The following is a 23403-nucleotide window of genomic DNA, read 5'->3' as shown; positions in this document are numbered from 1 at the left end:
TGTAAAAATCCGGCGCCGCGTCTCCCATTGGAACGTTGCCGTCAACAGCAAGAAATATAGAATCTTGCTCTCGCCTATTTTCCCTTTGATTCCCTGTAGGAGCTTTGTTATTATTAGCCATACTTCTTCACCACTTGATTCGGCCCTGATGTGCTTGTGTGCGAATAATACACTTGATCTCTAGGTCCAATTAGAATCTCTGGATCACTCAAGCACTCCTAAGCCGTCAGACTGCTCTTCGCATTGAACAGCCAGTACAAAGAGATCTGTCCTGCAAATTACCACAAACATGCTCAAACAATAAATCGTTAACTAATCCCCAACAACGGCGCCATAAACTTGTTGACATAAAATTTGATCTAAGCTACAAGCAAGGTTCAAGTCCATGCTCCCGTTACCAGTTCCCCGACAACGACACCATAAACTTATTGAAATAAAATTTTATCTAAGCTACAAGCAAGGTTCAAGTCCATGCTCCCATTACCAGTTCCCCGGCAACGGCGCCATAAACTTGTTGAACGCTAATATTGATCTAAATGATATGCTCTACTATGCGCGAAATGATGCGATACTACTTCTAGACATGCGTTAATTATGAATGTTTTGAAAGTATGCCTTGCGTTGTCACAAATTTCCTTATGTTGGAACCATGTGTAATTCCACCGCAAGTTTCTCGATGTGATCCGAGGTCGAACAAAGGGACTGTTTGAGGTTATTGTGGTATGTTCGTGGTATATGTGACCAGGGTTTTCAATCTTTAAAGAGTGTTTTGTACAAGTATATAAAATTGCAGTAAAGTAAAGGAAAGGAGTAAAAATGCGATAATAAAATAAGTACGGTAAACCTAAGCTAGATGATACAAGATACAGGCTTGATGATACAAGATGCTGGGGTCCAGGTTGGCTGTGAAGGTTATGGAAAGAACATGGAATGTGGCGGCAAGTCTTATGTACCAAATAGAAAGAGAAAGATAACTAATATAAACAGCGCAAGTTTCTTAATTGCGTTGAAGTTATAAGTAGGGTTCCGCTTTTCTCTTGGCATACACTTTTCACAGATCGGTCGTGCTCCCACATGTTTGTGGTGAATCAGACACGAACGTAATGAACGCAAGGTTGCTTCCATGTCTAGAAGTACTACTCGATTTACTTAACACATTCTTCTAACCTTCTCTCGATAGATCAGAATGGCATCTTCACTTCTGCTCTCACAGGTGAAGATGTCGTTTAGCATGCTTTAGCTAATCACAGTTATCTCTTTAACACAAGTTAAGCTCTCGTTTAATTCATATTAACTACCAGAGGATTAAGAAGACATCATGGAGAAAGTGATTCACGGAGGAACGGAAGTAGACAGAAAATGGAATATGAAAGCAATCGAAACATTTAATATATCTATTAAGCGTTTGATACATGGTGTGTGAATGAAGAGATAAAGAAAGTGAAATACAATGATGAAAAGAGATAGAACAGATACAAACAAGCACCAACGTCTTGGCACCGATTCGAGTGGAGATTTGCTTGTCGAATTGGATGGATCAGATGGATGGATGAGCTTCCCTCTCAGGCTTGCTCAACCGGTAGCAGGGTTCTCAGCACAGAGCTTCTCGCCGGGTATTCGACAGAATAGAACTGAGTCTTACCTCTTGTCCTTGTCTCGTCTTCTTCCCATATTTCTTCAGTTAAGCACTCAGCTCAGCCTTTTCTCTCAACACTTTAGCAGCAATTAGCCCCGTATCTAGTAGCATCAGTTTTCTCTGAAATCTATGGGGTATTTATGGGTGAGGATCTTTGACTCCGGCCTTGTGGTCCCCACTTATTGTTATGGAAATTTCGAAGATGGAGGAATAATTATTCCTTCTGTTATGCAATCAAACCGCCAATTCTACACAACCGTTGGTTGTATACATGTCTCAATCCTCCGCTTTTGTGTTGTTCAGCTGCATCTTTCAATCGAGTGTTCGCATGCGGTGTTTGTTTCTATTATCGCATACGGTTGAAAGTCAGCTCTAGATTGACTATCGAATTGTGCCGTCATTGAGTTAATCGTCTCTTCATTGTGATTGATGGGCGCAATGTGACAGAGATGCATTGATTAGTTTCTCTTGAGCCTTGAGTGCAAGGAATAACACTTGATATTATTAGAAATACCCAGAAAATATCATATTCGTAAAGTAGAAACATAAACGTACTCCTATCAATGTGGAAAATATACCGGATTAGTCGATTCGAATTGAACTGAATTGTTGTTTTGAACTTTCTACTTATGATCGTTAGTGACTCTGTTTCCTGGAAAATAGAGTAAAATTCTCCTTTCCTTCCATCTTAAAGGTGTTAGTGGGTGTAATTGCAATAATTCATAATTATTGTATTTCGAAGCTAATTTTCATACAATTGACACATATTTATTCTCTTTTGGCCGCAATATCTAGATAAGGCAGTCTAAATAACTTGTATTTCTACAAGTTATCATCGCGTGTTTTTAGTTTATCACGTAGCTCCACCGCAATCGTTTACTACAATCGTTGCTAAATATTAAGAGGGTAAAAAGTATGAAAGACAGAGTTGGAAATTCTAAAGAGTAGTGGTCATACAAAAAGTGAGGTAAGTTCATGAAAGAAAGATATAAAAAGTATACTAAAAAAAATGCATCCCTGATGAGTTTATGTCGCCTATCAACGCAGGGACTGCTTGTTTCTTATTCAATCTGGATTCTTCAAGTCCATGGAGGTTTTCTCTCATTTTCTTGATCCTCTAGGATCTTAATCGCCTCAATCCGAAGCTTCTTCCCATTAATGCTCATCATGATCTCTCCTTTGTGCACATCAATTCGAGCACGACCAGTTGATAGAAATGGTTGTCCCAATTTGATGGGCGTATCTTCGTTCGCTTCATGATCTAGGATGATGAAGTCTGCTGGTAGAATGAATTTATCAATTGAGACCAAGACATCCTTCAACTATCCCTCAGGGTGTATGTGAACCTTGAATCCTAATTTCTCTACTTAAGTATGTTCCCTACTCAGACTAGTGTGGTGAGTAGGTTGATGTGGAAACTATTGTGTAATGGTAGAGAAAAGAGTGGAGATTTGAAGAAAAGAGAAAATTTTGAAGTTTAACTCTTAGGGAAAATTTGGAAAATTTGGCTAAGTATAGAATTTTGTGTGGGATGCGTTGGAAGGGACCAATGTGTTGGAAGGGTGTGTTGATGATGGCATGCGGTTGAAGAAGGAAAATGGAGAAAACACGTTGGAAGGCACAAGGGTAGACAAGGCATGCGTTGAAAGGCAGCCCATGCGTCGAGCAGCCTCGACCAGAGCCCATGCATTACGTCGAGAAGCCTCGACCAACGCCCAAGCAATGCGTCGAGCAGCCTCGGCCAAACGCCCTGCCAATGCGTCGAGCGGCCACGCCCATGCGTTGAGTGCCCTACCATGAAGCCAAGCATGCCCATGCGGCCGAGCGAGCGAGCAATTGCAAGCCTATGCCGCACACCCATGCATCGAAGCAGCACGCCCATGTGTCGAAGCAGCAGCCTCTGCCGCATGCCCATGCGTCGGTGGCCAGCACCATGCGCCCATGCCAAGCAAGCCGTGCAATGCTGCCTAGTGAAACATGTGTGAGCCATGTGCCTAGTGAGCAATTGCCAGCCTATGCGTTGGTGATGGTTAGCTCATTGCGATGGCTAAATTGGATTGTGATGGATAAGTTGAATTGTAATGGTAGTGAATTGGCTTGCTATGCATTGATGATAGGCTAGGCATTGAGTATGGACTATGTGTTGAACATCCAAGAGTTGGACGTATACAAAGGATGAGATCAACTAGGAAACGTCATCAAACCATGTCTTCTTGGGAGGAAAGCCTTAAGCCTTAAGAATTTAAGGTGGTGGCATCAGATTGGAAGCTCATGCGTTGGCTACACAAGAGGAAGACACTTAGGTTGCGCTGATCAAAATGATGTGTTGGTAGTGTGTGGGAGAAACACTTGGCCATGCAACCAAGTAGGTGGTGTCAACTCTAAGGAAGGTTTGGATGCCTATAAATAGAGCCAAGAGACTTCATTTTAGATCACAATTCAAAAATACCGTAAAAAGAGTGAGAAAGTTGAGCAAACCTTGCGTTGGAGCCAAAATCCATGTATTGGTCATAGTATTTCAAATAGGACGCATTGGACAGTGAAGTATGGAAAGCAGCATCAACTTGGGACGAGAAGTTCTCCGAATTTACTCGTGCGTTTGGAGTGATTACAAAGCCACCTAAAAGCTCTGAGAGTCTAGTTTTCATGGCAAGGCTGCCGGAGGAAAAGCTCGAAGGGATCAGGCTGGAAATTGAGAATAAGATAAAAGGGTCAGGTTGTTGGATCAGTTTGGGCCAGTCTTGAAGATTCGGTGATTTCGGCCAAACCACGAGGAGTTCTGAGCTCAATGTTAGGGTAAACTTCCTTATGTATTTTAGAATATGCTTGTAGAAGGACGTATCTTAAAATAAGGTTCAGAACTACGAGTAATCTAAGCTTTAAGTTGAATCTGGATTCTAGAGGTGAAAAGGGAGCCCAAGGAAGAAAAGGGAGCTACTAGAGTGAAAAGCTCCTAAGCAGTCAAGGTGAGTGGCTAAAACGTTATGACTAAAACATTTGCTTAAAATGTTTGATTACAACGTGTTATAGAAAGCATGTTTTAAAGAAGATTATTCTCATGCTAGCTAGTTTTACAAAGTGATTTCCAAGCAAACCATGAGTTATGTTTTAAACGCATGCATGTGTAAGAAATTGTTGAAAAGCAATTTATATGTGTTAAATATACTAAACATGCGTTAGTACCTTTAAAGCCATGTTTTTATATGTGTTATACTTTACATGCTTTAAAGAGAGAAAGTCATTTATGACTAGTTTTACTTGAAACACGATACCAAAGGACATTTGAGAAGGTATCCGCCTAACTAGATACCGAAGGACTTTGAGAAGGTATCTATTGGTACTGAAGGACGTTTGAGAAGGTACCAAACCAACCAGATACTGAAGGACGTTTGAGAAGGTATCTGAACAGAAGTACCTAAGGTATGACGGTACTTAGTATGGCCACGTACACGTAGGTAGAGTTAGAGATTGAACAAAAGGGTTCTCTCTTGACTAGTGGTTGGTGTTGGGATTGTTTTTACCCACAGTAGGGTTATCCTCAACTGAGAAACAGTTTTACTGTTTTATAATTAAAATAGCTTTATATGTTTCATGCTTGGAAAATGTTTATATTGCAGTACAAGTACTGTAGAAGCTTATATTTCAGTTAAACTTTTTATTGAGATTTTGCATGAGAATCAATTATCTTTCTTAAGTTAATCACTGGGCGCAAGCTCACCCCATTTTCAAATGTTTTCCTCCCCCCCATACCACAGGTAGCGGTCAAATCCTCTGAAGATAGCTCTACATCTGCTCTGCCACTAAAGGACAAAGAGATTTGTGACCCGTCTGTTTAGGTGGTTTCTGTTAATATTGTACACATGTTACTGTTGTTCATATAGGGACTAGAGTTTTTGGGTTTTGGGACTTGTGAATCTAGTGTTGTAATGCTAGACCGATGTAGTGCTATACCGATGTAGACCCTTCCAATTCAGCAAGGTATCGTGAAGCTTCCTGTGTCGCACATCTTTGGTACTATTATAGTGTTTGATCTTTGCGTTACTTCCACTATTGCGATCTTTCCTTCATCATCCTGCTTTTCTTTCAATCTTTTTGGGAATGGTGGTAGCTGTACTTCCTCTGTTTCGTGTTCTATAGGCTTGGAAGTGGACGCAACTTATGGTTTCATCGCCTGGGGCTCTTTTGATTCTTGTGTCAACGGGTTCTTGGATTCCATCGCATTCGGGTTGGTCCTGCTGGGCTCTTTCCCTTCTTCCGCTGTCGTCTTTTCACTTAGCAAGGAGACTACTAGGCATTGTGATGAAACACAAGACATACGCAGCGGAATAAGGATCTAATTACACTCTAATTGTTTTTAATTAAAAGGAAAATAGCATGCAAAAAGTAGGAAAAATAGTAAATTAAAAAGGAGTAGAGTACAACATTTGTAGCTCCCGAAAAAAAAAATTTCCTCGCTGAATCTCGACCTGAACTCTTCCGGACCACCACTAGAGTTTATCCGCTATTCTCTGGACTCAGAACCAGTTTGTGGGACCTGGTGAATGAAGGAATGAAAAGGGGAAGAAATGGTGGTTCAAGATTAATGTGTGAAAGAAAGGAGAAATTTTGGTGAGAATTATTGGAAACCAAAAATAGAAAACCTTTTTTTAAGAAGAAGAGAAAAAAATTTCAAAAACCTCTTTTTATTAAACAATTACATGCATCTAATGCACGTAAAAACTCACCAAAATTCAACACCTCACAAAGCACTAAACCAAAGTAGGCTATGTGTCATTCTATAATGTTTACACATAGTCCACTTAAGTTAGTGGGATTATCCAACAAAATGTTGGATAATTCCACTAACTCTAGTTAAGGGCAAAGGGGTCTTTTTCTATTTGGTCAAAGTCAAACTTTGACTCTTAGCGAAAAATCAACCCTTTGACTTTTTACAGTTTTGACCCTCTTGACTAATTTTGACCTCCCGAACATGAATCCACATTCATATTTTCGAAATTCAAATCACATTTAAATATAGAGCACCATACAAAAAACCGATAGCGATATCGCATATACTTGTTGGTTTTAATCCCTTTTCCTAATTCGAACAATTCGAATTAATCCAACATACTGTTATCAGTTTAATCCATATGAGCTAGCAGGGGGACCTAATGGACCTAAAGAACAATTGATTTGTGGTCCAACCAACAAATTCAGTCCCTCTCAGCCTAGTGAGAGGGTGGGGCCCCTTGTTCTTATTCTGAAGTCAGCACTTAAGGGAACAACCTATCTACTACCCTTAGAGATGGGTAGGAGTGAAGTCCGTTTTGCACCCTATGTACCCAACTATTTACCCGGTCTTACCCCTGAAATGGGAGGCTTATTGAGCCAGCGCTGTTGAGCTGCTCTCACCCATGCAGATCTAAAGATAATCCTGAATAAACAGGAGTTCATATTTAGCTCAAGATTAAGATCGAGTTACCTAGGTCATCAAATTTGAATTATTCAGTTTTAAACAGTAAACGGTGTTATAAAGTAAAAGTGACCAAGTCGTGGTCTAGTCTTATACAAACTCGTTGCATAGGATGCCCCAACTCACATATCTCTATATGAACGATTTAGGATCACATCGTTTATACTAACTACAAAGTGGGTCACACCATAGTGTCCCCAAAACAAGGCACCCAATCTTATCCCTATAATATAGACCATTTTAGGCTATATACTCGAACTTGATTCATGTTTAATGTCAGCACATAAAGTTCAAGTCTACATTAAATAGCCTCAGGACCTTAGTTTATTGGATTCAAGATTACAATTTCAGTAACAATTTTATCGAAAAATAAAACAGAATATGTTTATCAATTTACAAACTACGAGTTTTAGGAAATAAAATCTAACACATTGTTCCTGTGTTCCCCGATTTGTGAGGGAGCTTAGTTGAGCTCGGTAACATCCCTTGCGGTCTATTTTTCAGCTCACCAGCAATCTGTCCTATTTGGATTTCGAGATTGCAGATTGAGGTCGCCTGATTCTGGAGTATTGTCTCATTCTTTTCAATATATTGATTTAATAGGCTCTCCAGAGAAGAAGACAGCGGTGCTTGCGAGCTGCTGGCTTGATGTTGCGTTTGATCATTTGTTCGCTGGAAAAATCCTAGCGGCCCTTCTTTTTGCGCCATCGGTTGATAACTCTATTGTCGGGTATTTTTCCAAGCAAAATTGGGGTGGTTTCTCTCCACCCTGGGTTGTATGTGTTAGAGAAAAGATTGTTCTTTACGAAGCATACTGATTATGGGTTCCTTAGACATTCTTCCATCGGATATGATTCTCCACAAGTGGCACAACTCGTGCTCATCTGATTAATTGCGTTGACCTGCCTTTTTTGCGCTCTAGGGCTGATGATTGCAATGCTCTATAATAGATTGATCATCGCATTCATTTGATTCTGTAGAGATGTGATGGCCCCATTGTTTGCATCACCTTCTCGAGTTTTTAGTCGTTGATCACTTTCTCGCCAATCTTCGTGATTCTTTGATATGTGGTCAAGAATATTTTTAGCCTCATCATACGTTTTGTCAAGCAGACTACCAGCTACTGCCGCATTGGCAGCTGTCTGCGATACAGGGTTCAAACCATGATAAATATCTCCATCTGGAGATAGTTAGATAAGCCGTTGTGCGGACAGTCTCACACCAATCTCTTAAACCTCGCCCAGGCGTCGCTGGGCAATTCGTCAATTTCCTATTCAAAATTCGTAATCAATTTACTCCTTCTTGTGTTCTCCGTAGGAGGGAAGTATTTCTTCGTGAACTTTTCTACAACTTGATCCCACGAGGTTATCTCTCTTGGTTTGAGGGAATATGCCCATTTCCTTGCCTCATCACATAACGAAAATGGGAACAACGTTAGTCGAACTTATTCAGCTGAGATGTTTGGGAACACAAAATTGTTAAAGATTTCGATGAAACTTCAAAGATGGGCGTGCAGGTCCTCGCCACACCTTCCACCAAACTTTTCGGCTGTCGAAATCATCTGTAACATAACCGGCTTCATCTCAAACCTAGATCCGTCCAGAGTTGGCCTCATGATTCTTGGAGAGAAATCATAGAGGTTAGGCGATGCATAGTTCCAGATGGGTCTATTGCAGTCATTTTCCAGGAGAATGGGGTTGCCATGATGTTGTTCGCCTTTGCAGCTCTTTCTTCTGGTTGTTCCGCCATTCTAGGGTTTCTCTGTTGTTGTTGGCGGTTGTTTCTTCGTCTTCTTCGGAACGTTCTTTCGATCTCTAGATCGTAGTTGGGTTCAGGAACGTGTCCTTCGCTCATGCGACACCTGCTTCCTCCCTTATCAAAGGAATGGCAGTGCGCAGAGGTTGAAAGATGCAAAGAAAATAAAAAAGTTTACTGTTAGCGCAATATGTACTACCGTAGTCCCCAACAATGCCACCAAAAACTTGATGCGTTGTGAATGTGATAAGATTATGGTGTATATTTGTGGTGATGAGTTATGCGTTGCACATGCAAGTTTTCCTAGTTAAACCCAAGTATAAGCCTCACTAGGTTTCCTAGTAAGTCCAGGGTCGAACACAAGGACTACTGAGTAAATATGCGACAATAAATTTTGTTCCTTTGCGATGGTGAAAACAAATAAGTTTGATGGTGTTTTGATTAAGTATATTTCCTATGCAACGAATTCGAGTAAAGAGTTGATTAAATCGAGAATTACAATAAGTATGCAATGAACGGGTTGAGAAGGGATTTAGGTAACACTTCCTAAGATTGTGTTTAAGTTATGCGATTATGCTATACACACACAACAACATGTCATCTCTCAATGCAAATGCCACAGTTCCTATTTCTAGGATGCATGCGATGTATACAATAATGTCGATAGGACTTATACGGTTCTAATCTGACTCTCTCAAGCCTAGATTCTTTCTTTAGACTACTTTCTCAAGTATTTCTAAAGGGTGAATGACGCATACATAAGACAAGATGATCACATAAATTGTAAATCTTAGGTCATGCTAGCTAAGTATTTCTCAACCCATTCGGAGATTTAGCTAACCATAAGTTGAAATGAGATTTCCATTGTCTATAAATCAAATGCAGAATACAGAATAGCAATAGAATGTTGAGATAAGAAGCCCGGTAGCAATGTCTTGCTTCCCGTGGCCTTTTACACTGTCTTTTCACTCCAACTCTGCCTAGATGAATATTCTTGCTTTCGCAAGTGTTGGCCTTCACTCCTTTTGTAGCGCTTCCCGGCAGTCTTTCGAGTTGTCCAGGAATGATCTCTCGACGTCTTCTTCTCTTCGCTCGTCTCCGTCTTCTCAATATAAGAATAACTATGAATAGACTAACGACTATCTATTTTGTATATGATCTAACTTCTATATATATGGCAAACTCCCTAATGATGGTGGCCTTCGGTATTTATAGAGCTCAAGGTGAAGAAGCTTTTATCTCTAATGATTGCAATGATGGGCGGTCATTAAATCTCCTGCTCTGATGCGCCGATTAATGGTCACCGAAAGTTGAGTGTACTTACTACAATGTGTCGTTAACGGCTTGTCAACTAAATTTGGATTCGATCGCCATTAGCTTTCCGTCCCATTGATAACTTGTAGAAATACAAGTTATTTATACCGTTTTATTTAGATTATGCAGCTAAAAGAAGGAAAAAGTTGCGTCGACCGTATAGAAATTGACTTAAAAACGCAAAAGTTGTAAAGTTTTGCAAGCACACTCGCTAACCCCATTGTGATGGAAAAATGGAATGTCCAAATCTTTGTTTTGCAGGAAATAGGTCACCACATGCGACAATCGCTCAAGGACAAAAAGAGCAATACATTCGCACCACATGCGACGGTCAATCGAGAATGAAAAAGAACAACGCAATTGCAGCGCATGCGACGATCGATCATGGACGCAAACGATCAATGCAATTGCATCGCATGCGGCGATCGATCGTAGATGAAAAAAGCGACGTCTTCGCAGGGATTTCTAATATTGTACAACTTTTCTATTGTAGAATCTGACAAATTGAATGTGGAGCAAAGCGGACTTTTCCACCAAGCCATGGCAGAAAAAGAAGCGTTTCAAAGTGGGACCACCGATGCAGAAGGTGCCAAGGTCTATAAATAGCTACATCAATTTCAAAGAGAGCAAGCTAGTCTGAAGAGACAACTTAGAGAAAAACGAGACAAGACCAAAAGAGAAGTCTCGGGAGAAAGAAATTCATTCCCATTCCCGAAGAGAAGCTTTGTGCAAAGATCACTTCTACCTGGAAAACAAGCCTGAGAAGGAAGTTCTCCACCACATTCCTACCACATGCCGATAAGTAAATCGTCTCCGATCGAGATCCATGTCAGGACATTGACACGCTTTCCTCATTTGTTCTTACTTTCCATTCATCAATTGTGTTCATCTCTAATCTTTCATTTATCCATATGTACTAAATGCTTTATCGTTATCTTTTAATATCATTATCATATCCATCGTCATCTCTCTGTTCTTCACCATACATTCATCTTCTCTTTCTTTCACAATGTGTAACTAATCCATAGGGTAAAGGGGAAGGATTAAGTGAGTAAGTTAATCATTGTGGAAGAAATTAGCTAAGTTTAGCTAACGCGTGCTCAACGGCATCTTCACCTGTGAAAGCAGAATTGAAGGTGCTATTCTTCCTCTCGAAAGAAGGTTGGAAGAATGCGTTAACTAAAGCAAGAATTATTTCCAGAGATGGAACAACCTTGCGTTCGCAACGTTCATCCTTGATTCTCCGTAGACATATGGGAACGCGGCCGATCATTGAGAGGTGTAAGCCAAGGAAAAACGGAACCTTAGTTGCGTCGGCAACAAAATTGACGAACTTGCGATGTTCTTTCCCCCAACCCATTCTCTTTCTGACACATTTCATGAGACTTGTCACTGCATTCCATCAGATCCTTGCACATCTTCACAGACAGCCAATTTACTTGTTTATTTAATTATTTATTTATTACCACATCTTATTTTATTATCGCATCTTATTTTATCACCACAATTTATTTTATTACCACATTTTATTTTATCATCGCATTTTACTTTTCGCCACATTTTATCTTTCCAAACCAATTCATTATTATTTTATTCCCGGTCGCATATATCACATTAGTATCGCATTGATCACCGCAATCCCCGTGTTCGACCTCAGATCACTCTGAGAAACTTGCGTTGGAATTATACTTGGTTCCAGCGAAAGAAAACTTGTGACACATGCATACTACAAGAACGCATACTACGAACGCATCTAAGCATCACCGCATACATCATTATAGAATGTAGTATTGCATTTATTATTATTGCAAAGTGCATACGTCATCAACCTTACAAGGTTTTTGCAATCAAAATTCCGAACGAACAAGTTTTTGGCGCCGTTGCCGGGGACTTGGCAGCTAAATATTTATTGAGTTTTGTGTTTTTGCAGGCAACCTTTTTATCTTGGGAGTATTGTAGCTTATGCAACCAAGTTACAAACAATATTGAAGTGTAGGCGATGAGCCGAAAGCCAGTATTGACCCCAGGGTAAAAGGGCAATCAGTCGCATGAGCTGAAGGTAATTCTAAGCACATGATGGCCAACATGCGCCCAACAATTGCCGGAAGTTCCAATGGTCAGGATGAGCTCCTTAACCTAAGCAGTTGAGAGTAATCTCTTGCATGAGAGACTCCTTGCGGTGAGAACACTCCAAATTCTCCATGGACGTTTTCTCCTCTATCTTTACTTTGCTTTCTTAGTTTAGTTTATTTTTATTGTTATTTTGGATATGTGGTTGCTTCCTTGGTTGTGGTGCGTTTCCTCCTTGTAGGTGCGACAATAAGTCTCCTCGGTTCGCAATACAATGGAAGAATTCCCTCCATCCTTCAACGCATGGCTTCGATCGCATGAATTCCAAAGCATGATCGCATGGATTATTCCGCCTAAGTTCTTTTCTTGTTATCTTTTATGCATTATCTGTTTGAAATTCTCTTTCCCGATTGTGTTCCTTTGCGATGCATCTATGATGGTACGTATAATTCACCGCATCCGCTAACTAAGCATCGTAAGGCTCACCTTACTTTTAATAGCTTCTTCAAACTTTGAAAGTCTTAAGTTTTATTTTGTGCAAACCTTCACTCAAATGTTTGTTACCGCATTCCTGTTGATTTTGTTTTTAGCTTTGCATTGGGAACGCTGCCAACCTCTAAGTTTGGGGGTGGTAGCGATCCCGGAGAATTGCGTTCATTACATTGTGATCATTTTATCAAAATATATATATATATATATATTGAGAATAACAACTCCACTGTCAATGCAATGGGGAAACCCGTGTTGATAAGAGTTAAGTTATGAAAGGCACTTACCCGTAGTTGGATGTCCGCATGACACACATGGAGGCAAGCCAAAATGAAGGTCAGTCACCAGGATCAATGCATAAGCGCAACTCCTCTGTCCGGCACAATCCAAATTAAGCAAGACAAGAGTTGAGTTGAATATGGAATACAACCGAAGTTGGATACCCGCATGACACACGTGGGGGCAAGCCAAAACGAAGAGCGTAACCAGGTTCAATGCCGCATTTGAATAAGTAATCGTAAAGTCTAGAATTGTTTTGAACGAACACATTCTCAAATGCTAAACACAAAGTTGCGGTGAATGAATAAAAAATTTTTGAGCAAAGGCTTGCCGGATCTAAACTTAAAAAAGATATTTTTTAAGAAGTAGCCAAAGTAAAGGAGAGCGTTGCGGCCATAGTTAGACATATGAGTAAATTATATTCTGAGAGGTTGGTCATCGCAAAGGAAAGCCTGACAGTGAGTTATAATTTCTTGAGTATAACACATGCTTGAGGACATGATTCTAAGTTTGGGGGTGTGATGACATGCAGAAATACACATCATCTTAGGCCTTTTATTTAGAATTATGAAGGTTGCTAAGCAAAATATTCGGCAATTATGTTAGGAATTCATGAGAAAATGAGTTTGCATCGTTCAACATTAAAAATCTCGGGTAACCCACTATTATGCGTTATTATTCGTTCAATTGTCTATTTTTGTAGCTAATGCAGGAAGCGGACACATACGCGGAAGTCGGGCTATCGCATAGACGTTCAATTGTCTATAAAGGCAAACGCATACGATCAACGCATGTGTGTTGCGGTAATCGACCACATGCGTCCATCGCATAGGAGTTGCGATCGTCAAGCGATTGCGGTCATCATGTAGAAGTTGCGGTAATCAAGCGAATGTGGTCATTGCAAGATTGCGGCTACACGATGATAACTATAATAGAGGGATGAACGCAAGGCTGGTGGAGTGGAAGCATCAACGCATATCTCGGGAAAATCAAAAGATGATGTTGACATGTCACCTACCATGCCGTTAGCAGTAGAGATTCAAAAAAGGACCAACGCGCCTAGAATGTCAGAATTAAAGCAGGTCATTAATGCTGTCGGTGATTATGCTCTATAAATAGAAGCCGATGAGAAGAATTTCATTTGATCCAAGGTTTGCATCCAAGGTTTCCTACCTTTGGGTGGATCCTTGTGATCCAGGCGAAAGCGTGAAAGGAAAGCTTGAGAGTTCTTCATCTCCCTCATCCATTTCGAGTGACGACTGGAGCCTTTGCCAGAGTTAGATCTCGAGAGAGTCAACTCCACCGCCCTTCCATGGCACCACCAGCAGCCTTGACACACATCCACTGGAAGCAAGACATTTCTTCCAGCTGGTCCTTTCATTTTCTCTTCTTTCCTTATATTGTATTGTATTACATTTTGGCTTAAGGAATTAATACATTTTGTGATCAATGCATTTCTATATTTCCTTTGATTCCATCTCCATCTCTCTTTACTTAGCATCCTTAACATTCATTGCATCATTGAGTAAGATTGCTCGAGTATCGCATACTTAGTCATGCGGCATAGGAATATGAAACATGTAGCAAACCACCGGGAGGTGTGCGTTGCGTTAGTGTGTGAGAAAACCTTATTTGCTTAATGTGAAACTGTGGCAACGCTTGTCTATGAGTGGACGCAATGTTTGTCTATGAGTAAAATCAGCAACAACTAACTTCCTGGGAGGGTAAGTGGTTGGTCGCATTAAGTAGTGTAAGCAAGTGTTCACTAGAGATAGGAATAATCTTACGTCAACTAGGCTTTTGCGGTTACCTTGTCTTATGTATGCGTCCATCACACCTTTAGAGCTACTCGAGAGAGAGTCTAAAGAAAGAACCTAAGACTTGAGAGAGCTAGGTTAGAATCAATGCTCGAGAGAGCTAGATTAAGATCGCATAAGCAAGAATGGAGACTTAGGAATAAGTTCTGTTTGCTAATACAAATCACGTGCATTTGCGGCGGCCGTGTATGGCATGATTGCATTAGTCTGCATTGGCTGAGGTAGCCCTTGTGGTCATGCTTAAGGTTGTGATGAAGACATCCTCACACTTTATCTATTTTTCCATGCATTTACTACGCGTCAATAGTTGTCGTGTCTCTCCCTCTCATTCTTATTCTCATCACTTAATCTGTTAGTTAGGAGTAGGAGTAGGTTGTAGCTTAAAAACCCCATCATTCTTTTATTCATTCGTTGCAAACACATCACCGTATGGCACTTAGCAACAAGTCCCTGAGTTCGACCTCGGATCACTCGAGAAACTTGCGTTTGTGTTATACTTGGCGTGAGCGCAATAAAACTTATGGTAGGAATGCATGGTCATCGCATACATTCGTAATCGCATATTTTCATTCCAACGCATGACCACCGACGCATGAGAATCAACGCATAGCTTAAGACATGCATCGCATAATTACATCCCAAATAATTTTAGTCATCAAGTCTTTGACGACTTAATTTTCGTCATCACCCATAATGATTTATTATGCTATCACCTTAATGCGTAGTCTTTATATGGCCACCTTCTTGAGCAACTTCTCGTGAACGCATACGATCGCATGACTTTGCGATCGCAATCTTTCAATGCGCGCAGACTCCTAATTCCTTGGATCGCGATTTAACTTGCGCCAACGTATTTTTCCTGCACAAAATAAGTAAATTAGCTGCTATTATGCGATTGGTGCATGTGATCGCAATTTCTTCAGTTTAGCACTTTTGGACATGACTTTGTATATTTTTACCATCACAATCTCTCATTTTTTTATTTATTTGCGCTGTAATAATGTGTTTTTCTACCCATTATCAATTGGATCACAAAATAATTGTTAATTAGGGGATCAGTAGGACTTAAGGAATAAAAGGTAATTTTGGGGGTAAAATAGAGATTCGACCCAGCTGTTATTACGAATAACCTGTGAAGGGTTGACTTACTAATCATGGTTATATCGAGTGGCCATAATATATCTACAATGAAGGAAGTTCAACTATGGGCTTTAGTGGAGTGACTTATTAGTTAACAAATGGGGGTTAGTTCGGTCTAACGAGTTTAGCCGAATAATCTCGGATCGTTGGAGCCCATGATCTGTAGGCCCACAAGATCCCCCTATTAGCTCGAAAATGAATTAGCTCAAGAGTAGCATGATAAGTTAATTTAAAATATTCAAATTAGAATCAAACGGAATTAAAAAATTTCTATTTAAATATGATTTAAATATATGAAGATGGATTTGTTAAACTTAATTTAATATTGGATATTAAATTAATTAGAATTATTTAAATTGTTTAAATAATTATTTATTAATTTATAAAATTAATTTGTAAAATTAATAAATTTTGATTTTTAAGCCAAATATGATTTTAAAATCAAAATTAGATTTTGGAAATAGAAAAACACAAAATGGAAAAAAGAGTATTTCCATATTCATCTTCAAAGTAGCTCACACTAAACTCATTATCTTCAAGCATCATTTACTCCAAGTATAAACTGCATCTCATGCAGCCATTCTCTTTGCATGATATCTACAATATATTGAAGAGATTAGAGTCATTTTAAGGCATTGCAACCAATAGAATTTTAGCTGAAAATTTGTGTGAAGAAGGTATTCTTCCATTGGATTGTTGCTATGAGCATTCTCCAAATTCTCTTTGATTCCAGCTTATTTTGAGTCCCACAACTCAATCTAGAGCATCAAGAGAATTGTAGGGAAGATCTTGTGGTGGTCTGCCCAAAGATTTGGAGAGATTTGCAACTAGAATTCGAGATTTCAAAGGTTCTTCAAAGGTATGACTTGAAACCCATTAATTTCTTCTTGAACATGCTTTTATTTCTACCAAAATTAATCAATTAGAGTGCTTAACGATCCTCGTTGTTTCCGCTGTATGCTGATACAAGCCAACAAGTCATACTATGACTGTCTCTTTAAAGCATGTAAAGAAAAACGCATAGAAACATGTCTTTAAAGCTTCTAATGTATGCTTTGTGTATTTAAACACATAAATAGTTTTTCAATAAACTTTCATACATGACATGCATTTAAAAACATAACTCGTAGTTTGCTTGGAAAACTACCTTGTAAAACTAGCTAACATGAGAATAATATTTCTTAAAACTTGGTTTCTTTAGAAACATTGTAAATATTTAGACACTCACAACTCACAACTTTTAGGATTACTCCTCAAAGGTTGATATGCTTCTAACACTAGTATCAATCCTGTGGACACAAAAGCATATATTTAGTTACTAGCATTGGTTTCCCTTTTGAGACTAACCCTCAAATAAACTTTGTGTTTAGCCTTCACCTAGAAGACTTTCACTCAAACGCATACCTTGCTGTAGGTCTTGTACTTAGAAATTTCCTCGAGATTTTGGCTCTTGCTATGGTCAAACACACTTCACAAATGCATCCCACTTGTGCAACCAACACTTGCTCTAAGTGTTCCTTCAGCTGCACATGGTCATCCACAAAGGCTGCTATGCATCCAAGACTTCAATGTAAGCCTTCCTCAGCCCACACAGTAGGTCCAACGCATAGGAGTGCTCAGCCCTTTGTCTGCACGAGCATCTACTTTGAGCTGCCAACTTACTCAACCCAAGCAACTTCCTACTTGTTCATGAAATTCCATATTTAACTTACGGAATTAATAACTACAATTCTAGAGTTCATCTCAAGAAATTTCCTTTTACAAACTTGTTTAGAATTGTCTCAAAAAGCTTATCTTAAATGTTCAGCTTCAAACTCTTCCTGATTCATCCTAAAGTCTCAATTCTTCATCAATGGCCTAGATTCACCCGTGAACTGAACCTCTGGTCACTTTTTCCCTTCTCCGGCCTTATTCTCGTGAGACCTTCTTCCAACAGCATCACCTCTAAAACTAAACTCTTAGAGATTTCCAACGACACCAAGATCGCTTAATTTTCACACAGGAATTGTTCGAACTAAGCTTTTGAATTTCAGCCTCCCTTTTTATACTACTTTCCACAGCTTACCATTAAAGCCTAGCATGACACCTTTAGCTTAAATGGAGTTAAATTCAGTGCTTAGGATAGTTGTTGCCCTTAATCGGTGGTTAAGATTGATCAAAGCATGTGTTAATCGTTTAGCTCAGTGTCCATCATATAACTCATCATTCAGTGATCTCTCGCTGTCACTTATCACTCAACGATCTCGCTGTGGCTCATTGTGTAGCTCTTGCTGTCGCTCATCGCGTAGCTCTCACTATCGTATTAACTATTAGGATACTGATTCTTGAAATTCTTTATTATCGTAACAGGTTGGTACAATCTACAAGAATAGGAACTAAATGATGAACAAACTATTTATTAAACAATAATTGTCAAACAGGGACTAGACGATCGCTTAACAATTCCAAACGATCGTTTACAAAATGCTACATGATTGCTTAAAGTCTCTACACGATCGTTGAGTAACACTAGAAGATCGCCCACAACACCCCGTGATTTCTTACAAGGAAGTACATGATCTCTTACAAGACATTACATGATTGTTTACCAAACACAATACGATCGCCTAGCAAATGCTACACGATCTCTGAGCTTTGCTACACGACCTCTTAGTAGAAGTAGACGATGAACGGCACACTGTGATGACTTCTTCCCGACAAAGACTTCCGAACTCTCACTCTCGAGAGCTCCCCTTCCTCACTCTTGATATTTAGACTTCACTGCTTTCTTTCTGTTTCCATCTTCTTTTAAACCTCCACTTCTCCCAACGGATTTGGAAGTTGTTCTTAACCGATTCAACCGCCTCTCCTCTATTCTTTCTTTCTTGATATTGCCACATAATTGGAGGCCTATCATTACCTTTCCCTTGCACCTTTACCTCGTCCTCAAGGTAAAGTTCTAAATGTCCAACCCATTTCTTTAGCTGCAACACATGAAACACTGAACGTATCGACACTGTTGTCTGAAGGTTTAACTTGTAAGCTACTGATCCGACTCTGTGCACTACCTGATGTGCTCCGTAATACTTGGGAGATAATTTCACATTCTGCTTTTTGTGGAACTCCAACATTATGTCGCTCCTTGTCAATAAACTTCCTCACTTTATCCGAGCCACCTCAAGTGCTCCCTAAGCACGTGCAATGTAGCATCTTTGTCTCGCATTTGTTGGCCAAAAGTCGCTTCGGTCATACAATCATTCCCATAGTAAATCAACATTGGAGGTTTTCATTCATACACAATCTAAAAAGGGGCCAAGCTAGTAGGAGCATTATGCATAGTGTTACTCCAATATTTCACCCAAGGCCACCAGTTAATCCATTCTTTCAGTAGCTCACAACAACAGCACCTCCAATTCATTTCCACACTACGATTCACCACCTCTGTCTGACCATTCGATCGAGGATGAGAAACTAAGCTGTGATGGAGGTTGATACCCGACAGTCGAGACAACTCTTGCTAGAAGTGATTCTCAAACTTCTTGTCTTGGTCCAAGACAATGGACGTCGACATCTCCACAGATCGATATGCTTCCACAGATCGATCCCTTTCTTAAAGATTGAAATCAGGCTATCATCCTTTTCTTCAAGTCTTCCCAATCTTTGAACGACTCTCTTTCTACCTTCAATGGATACCAGTCTAATGCGGTGCCGAAGAAACTCACAATCGCCACCGTCATCTTCTCAGTTTCAATCAACTTATGAAATTGAAAATAGCGGTCTGCTTTGTATAACCACGCGTCTGGATCACCTTCGCTAAACACTGGCATTTTGACTTTCTTGAATTCACTCCAGTCGCCATTCACTTCTTCACCAGGTGCTTTCATCGAACTATTTGTTCCGCACACCTCATTGGCATTCGATTCTTCTGCCTCTTCCATCACCTTTGTTTTTTCCTTGGCCATTCCCATAACATAAGAAAAGAGCATTTCTTGATGTTTCTTTGCCTGCAATCTCAATCTCTCAATGCTCTTCGAATTGATGCCAAATTCTCCTCTATGGTTGACAACTTCTGTATTTCAACTCTGAATCCCAAGGCCTCTTATTCTAGCAATTCCAGTTTCTCTTCAAAACATTTCTGAACCATGCTTGGCCAGGTGATTGCTCTGATACCAATTTGTTAGGATACTAATTCTTGAAATTCTTTATTATCGTAACGGTTTGGTACAATCTACCGGAATAGGAACTAAACGATGAAAAAACTCTTTATTAAACGATAAGTGTCAAACAGGGACTAGACGATCACTTAACAATTCCAAACAATCATTTACAAAATGCTACACAATTGCTTAAAGTCTTTACACGATTGCTAAGTAACACTAGACGATCGCCCTTTACAAGGAACTACACGATCGTTTACAAGACATTACATGATCACTTATCAAACGTTATACGATCGCCTACCAAATGCTACATGATCGCTGAGCTTTTCTACATGATCACTTAGTAGAAGTAGACGATGAACGACATACTGCGATGACTTCTCCGCGACAGAGACTTTCGAACTCCCACTCTTGAGAGCTCCCCTTTCTCACTCCAGATATTCAGACTTCACTGCTCTCTTTCCGTTTCCTTTTTCTTTAAAACCTCCACTTCTCCCAAAGGAATTGGAATTCGTTCTTAACCGATTCAACCGCCTCTTCTCTATTCTTTCTTTCTTTATATTGCCACATAATTGGAGGCATATCATGTCGCTCATCATGTAGCGCTGATGCCTATCGTCTAACGCATTATGCCCATCGTCTAGCACTCACGCCTATCGTGTAGCGTCATCGTCTAGCGCTTATGTTTATCGTGTAGCGTCATCGCCTATCGTGTAGCGCATCGCTTAGCGCTACACATAGCTACAAAATCGTCCGCGCGCGCAATACTCCAATGCCTAGCGCCCACGCTTGCGCACACTTAATGCTGCCGCATGCATTCTAACCTCCAAAACTTAGTTGCCACATGCCTTGAACAATGCATGGCTTTTCTTCACTCAACCACACTTGGCTTCCTTAAATGCTCAACTAACCTCTCAAATAAGTAAGGCCAATGCCCTTGACTCAAATCCCATGCCTAGCATAAGGCCAACGCATGGGCAAACACTTAGCCACTTTTTCTAGCTTCACCCAAGAGTCAAGCTTTCAAACTTAAACATTTCTTACAATTAATCATTAATTCTCACATTAACCTACTCACCATACTGGTCTTAGTAGGTGATAACGGGCAGAAATGCACGTTATCATAGTCCTAAGTTCTTAAACAATGTTGGATTGCGTTGATAAAATATGTTAAATTGCGTCCATTAAGCATAAATTCTATAATATTGCAGTCACATGTGTCCAACACATTAGAACAGTTGATCTTTATATTTTAGTGCAGAATATGCGTTAATGCAATACAAAGATGGCGATCATAGGAAGTCACTGGTCTAGCGCAACTTCACCGCAAGGCTTTGCGTTGATCTTACTCACAAACATTTGCCCAAGAAGAATCGCCGAAACTTGGTTAGCGCAACATAGTGGATGCATCTGGGTGAAAGGATAATTAAGAGCGATAGGACAGAAAGCTGATGACAGTCGGATCCAAATTAAGTTGACAGCCGATAACGGACGCATTCAAGTTTATCGGTGACAATTATCCGGCGAATCGGTCAGGAATTAAAAGTTATCCCATCTGTACAACCAAGATAGAGAAGCCGCCTTTCACCATGGATGCTCTATAAATACCCAAGGCATTCTTCAGAGAAGGGGTTAAACAGTTGATCGGTTGATCGGTTGACGAGTTAACCAATTGTTTCTATTCATAATTTTCTTTTCTCTTTTTAAGGTGGAGGAAGAGAAGAGTGGTGACACTGGAGATCGCCCAGGGCAACTCGAGAGAGAACCTTGGGGCGTAAAAGAAGAGAGTAGGCCGACTCTCGCGAAAGTGAGATTATCTTTAGAGCACGAGTAGAAACAGTGAAACTGCCTGGCAGCAAGAAATTGCTACCAGGCTCTTTATTAACTTGCATTGTTATTTTGTACTTCATCTTCATATCAATGGAAGTTCTATTTCTACATATGTTCACTCTCTTAATATGCATGAGTAGCTAAGCTAGTCGAATGGGTTGAGAAGAACTAAGCTAACATAACCTAGGAAGTTTATTGCTTGCGATTGTCTTATTTTATGTTGTGCAAAATACCCTTTAAAGTTACTCAATAGAGAGTCTAAAGAAAGAACCTAATGTCTCAAGAAAGCTAGGTTAGAATTTGGACTCAAGAGAGCAAGATTAGAACTGCATAAACAAGAGATAGGGACTTAGAGATAAGCTCTGTTTGTCAACTTGTATCGCATGCATCCTAGGAATAGATATGATGATATGTAGTCGCCTTGTTTGTGTATCATCGCGTAGACAAGAATTAGAGGTTTATGTGTAGGCCCTATAGACACTTTCGTACATACATCGCATGCGTTCTAGGATTAAAAGTCATAGAATTCACGTCGAGAGGTGGTTTACTATTATATGCATGTTGCATGATCGCAAAGCATGAACGAATTCTAGGGAGTGTTAAGTGAACCCTTCTCAACCCGTTCACCGCATATTCATCGCATCTCCCATTTACAAACTCTTTTCAAATTCCGCTGCATTCATTATTTATTTTTCATCAATGCAAACAACAAACCCAACGATTATTTATTTAACTGGTTACCGCAAGTCTTCATAAAAATCACCAATGCAAACTATTGTCACAAGTCCCTGTGTTCGACCCTGGACTTACCAGGAAACTCAGAGGAATTTACACTTGAATTCTGCTGGGGAAACATGAGTGCACAATAGAAATCCATCAACGCATATCATCCATATTTCCATTCAATAAAATAATGCATCAAGTTTTTGGCATCATTGTCGGGGACTTCGGCAAAATAGTTGTTAACGGTAATTTTTGTGATTTCTTTGCAAAACTCTCAATCTCTGGCAAACTATGACCCGGAGATTGAGAGAACGTTTCAAAGAAGATTGAGAGATCGCCAACAGCAACCACAATCTGACAAAGAAGAGATGGCGGAGCAGCCTGGAAATGGAGCACCAAATGATAATAATGTCATGGCGAATCTGATTCTGTTGGCAAACGATCGCAGTAGGCTCATTCGGGACTATGCATCGCCAAACCTCTATGATTTCTCTTCGAGAATCATGAGGCCAGCCCTCGATGGAAGTAGATTCGAGATGAAACCGATGATGCTGCAGATGATCCAGATTGCATGTCAATTCGGAAGAAAGCGTGGTGAGGATCCGCATGCCCACCTCCGAAGTTTTATTGAAATCTGCAATACTTTTGTGTTCCCGAACATCTCTGCTGAAGAAGTTCGACTGACGTTGTTCCCATTTTCTCTCTGGGATCAGGCTAGGAAATGGGCTTATTCGCTCGAGCCAGAAGAGATTACTTCTT

The 23403-nt window shown here is 40.0% G+C and overlaps 1 protein-coding gene across 1 annotated transcript in view; it reads right to left on the bottom strand.

Moving 5' to 3' along the window:
- LOC150033232 (uncharacterized) overlaps nucleotides 1-19062 on the bottom strand; it is a 32491-nt gene extending 13429 nt beyond the window's left edge. The window contains exon 1 of the mRNA XM_090306330.1: nucleotides 18746-19062. Within this exon, the coding sequence (XP_090162456.1) occupies nucleotides 18746-19062 (317 nt within the window). The remainder of the gene's footprint in view (nucleotides 1-18745) is intronic.
- Between the last annotated feature and the right edge of the window lie 4341 nt (nucleotides 19063-23403).

Source organism: Benincasa hispida, chromosome 10, assembly GCF_027475165.1.
Source record: "Benincasa hispida cultivar pf3 chromosome 10, pf3_genome.v1.1, whole genome shotgun sequence".
Lineage (NCBI taxonomy): Eukaryota > Viridiplantae > Streptophyta > Magnoliopsida > Cucurbitales > Cucurbitaceae > Benincasa > Benincasa hispida.
This window is presented reverse-complemented; position numbering and strand designations above follow the sequence as displayed.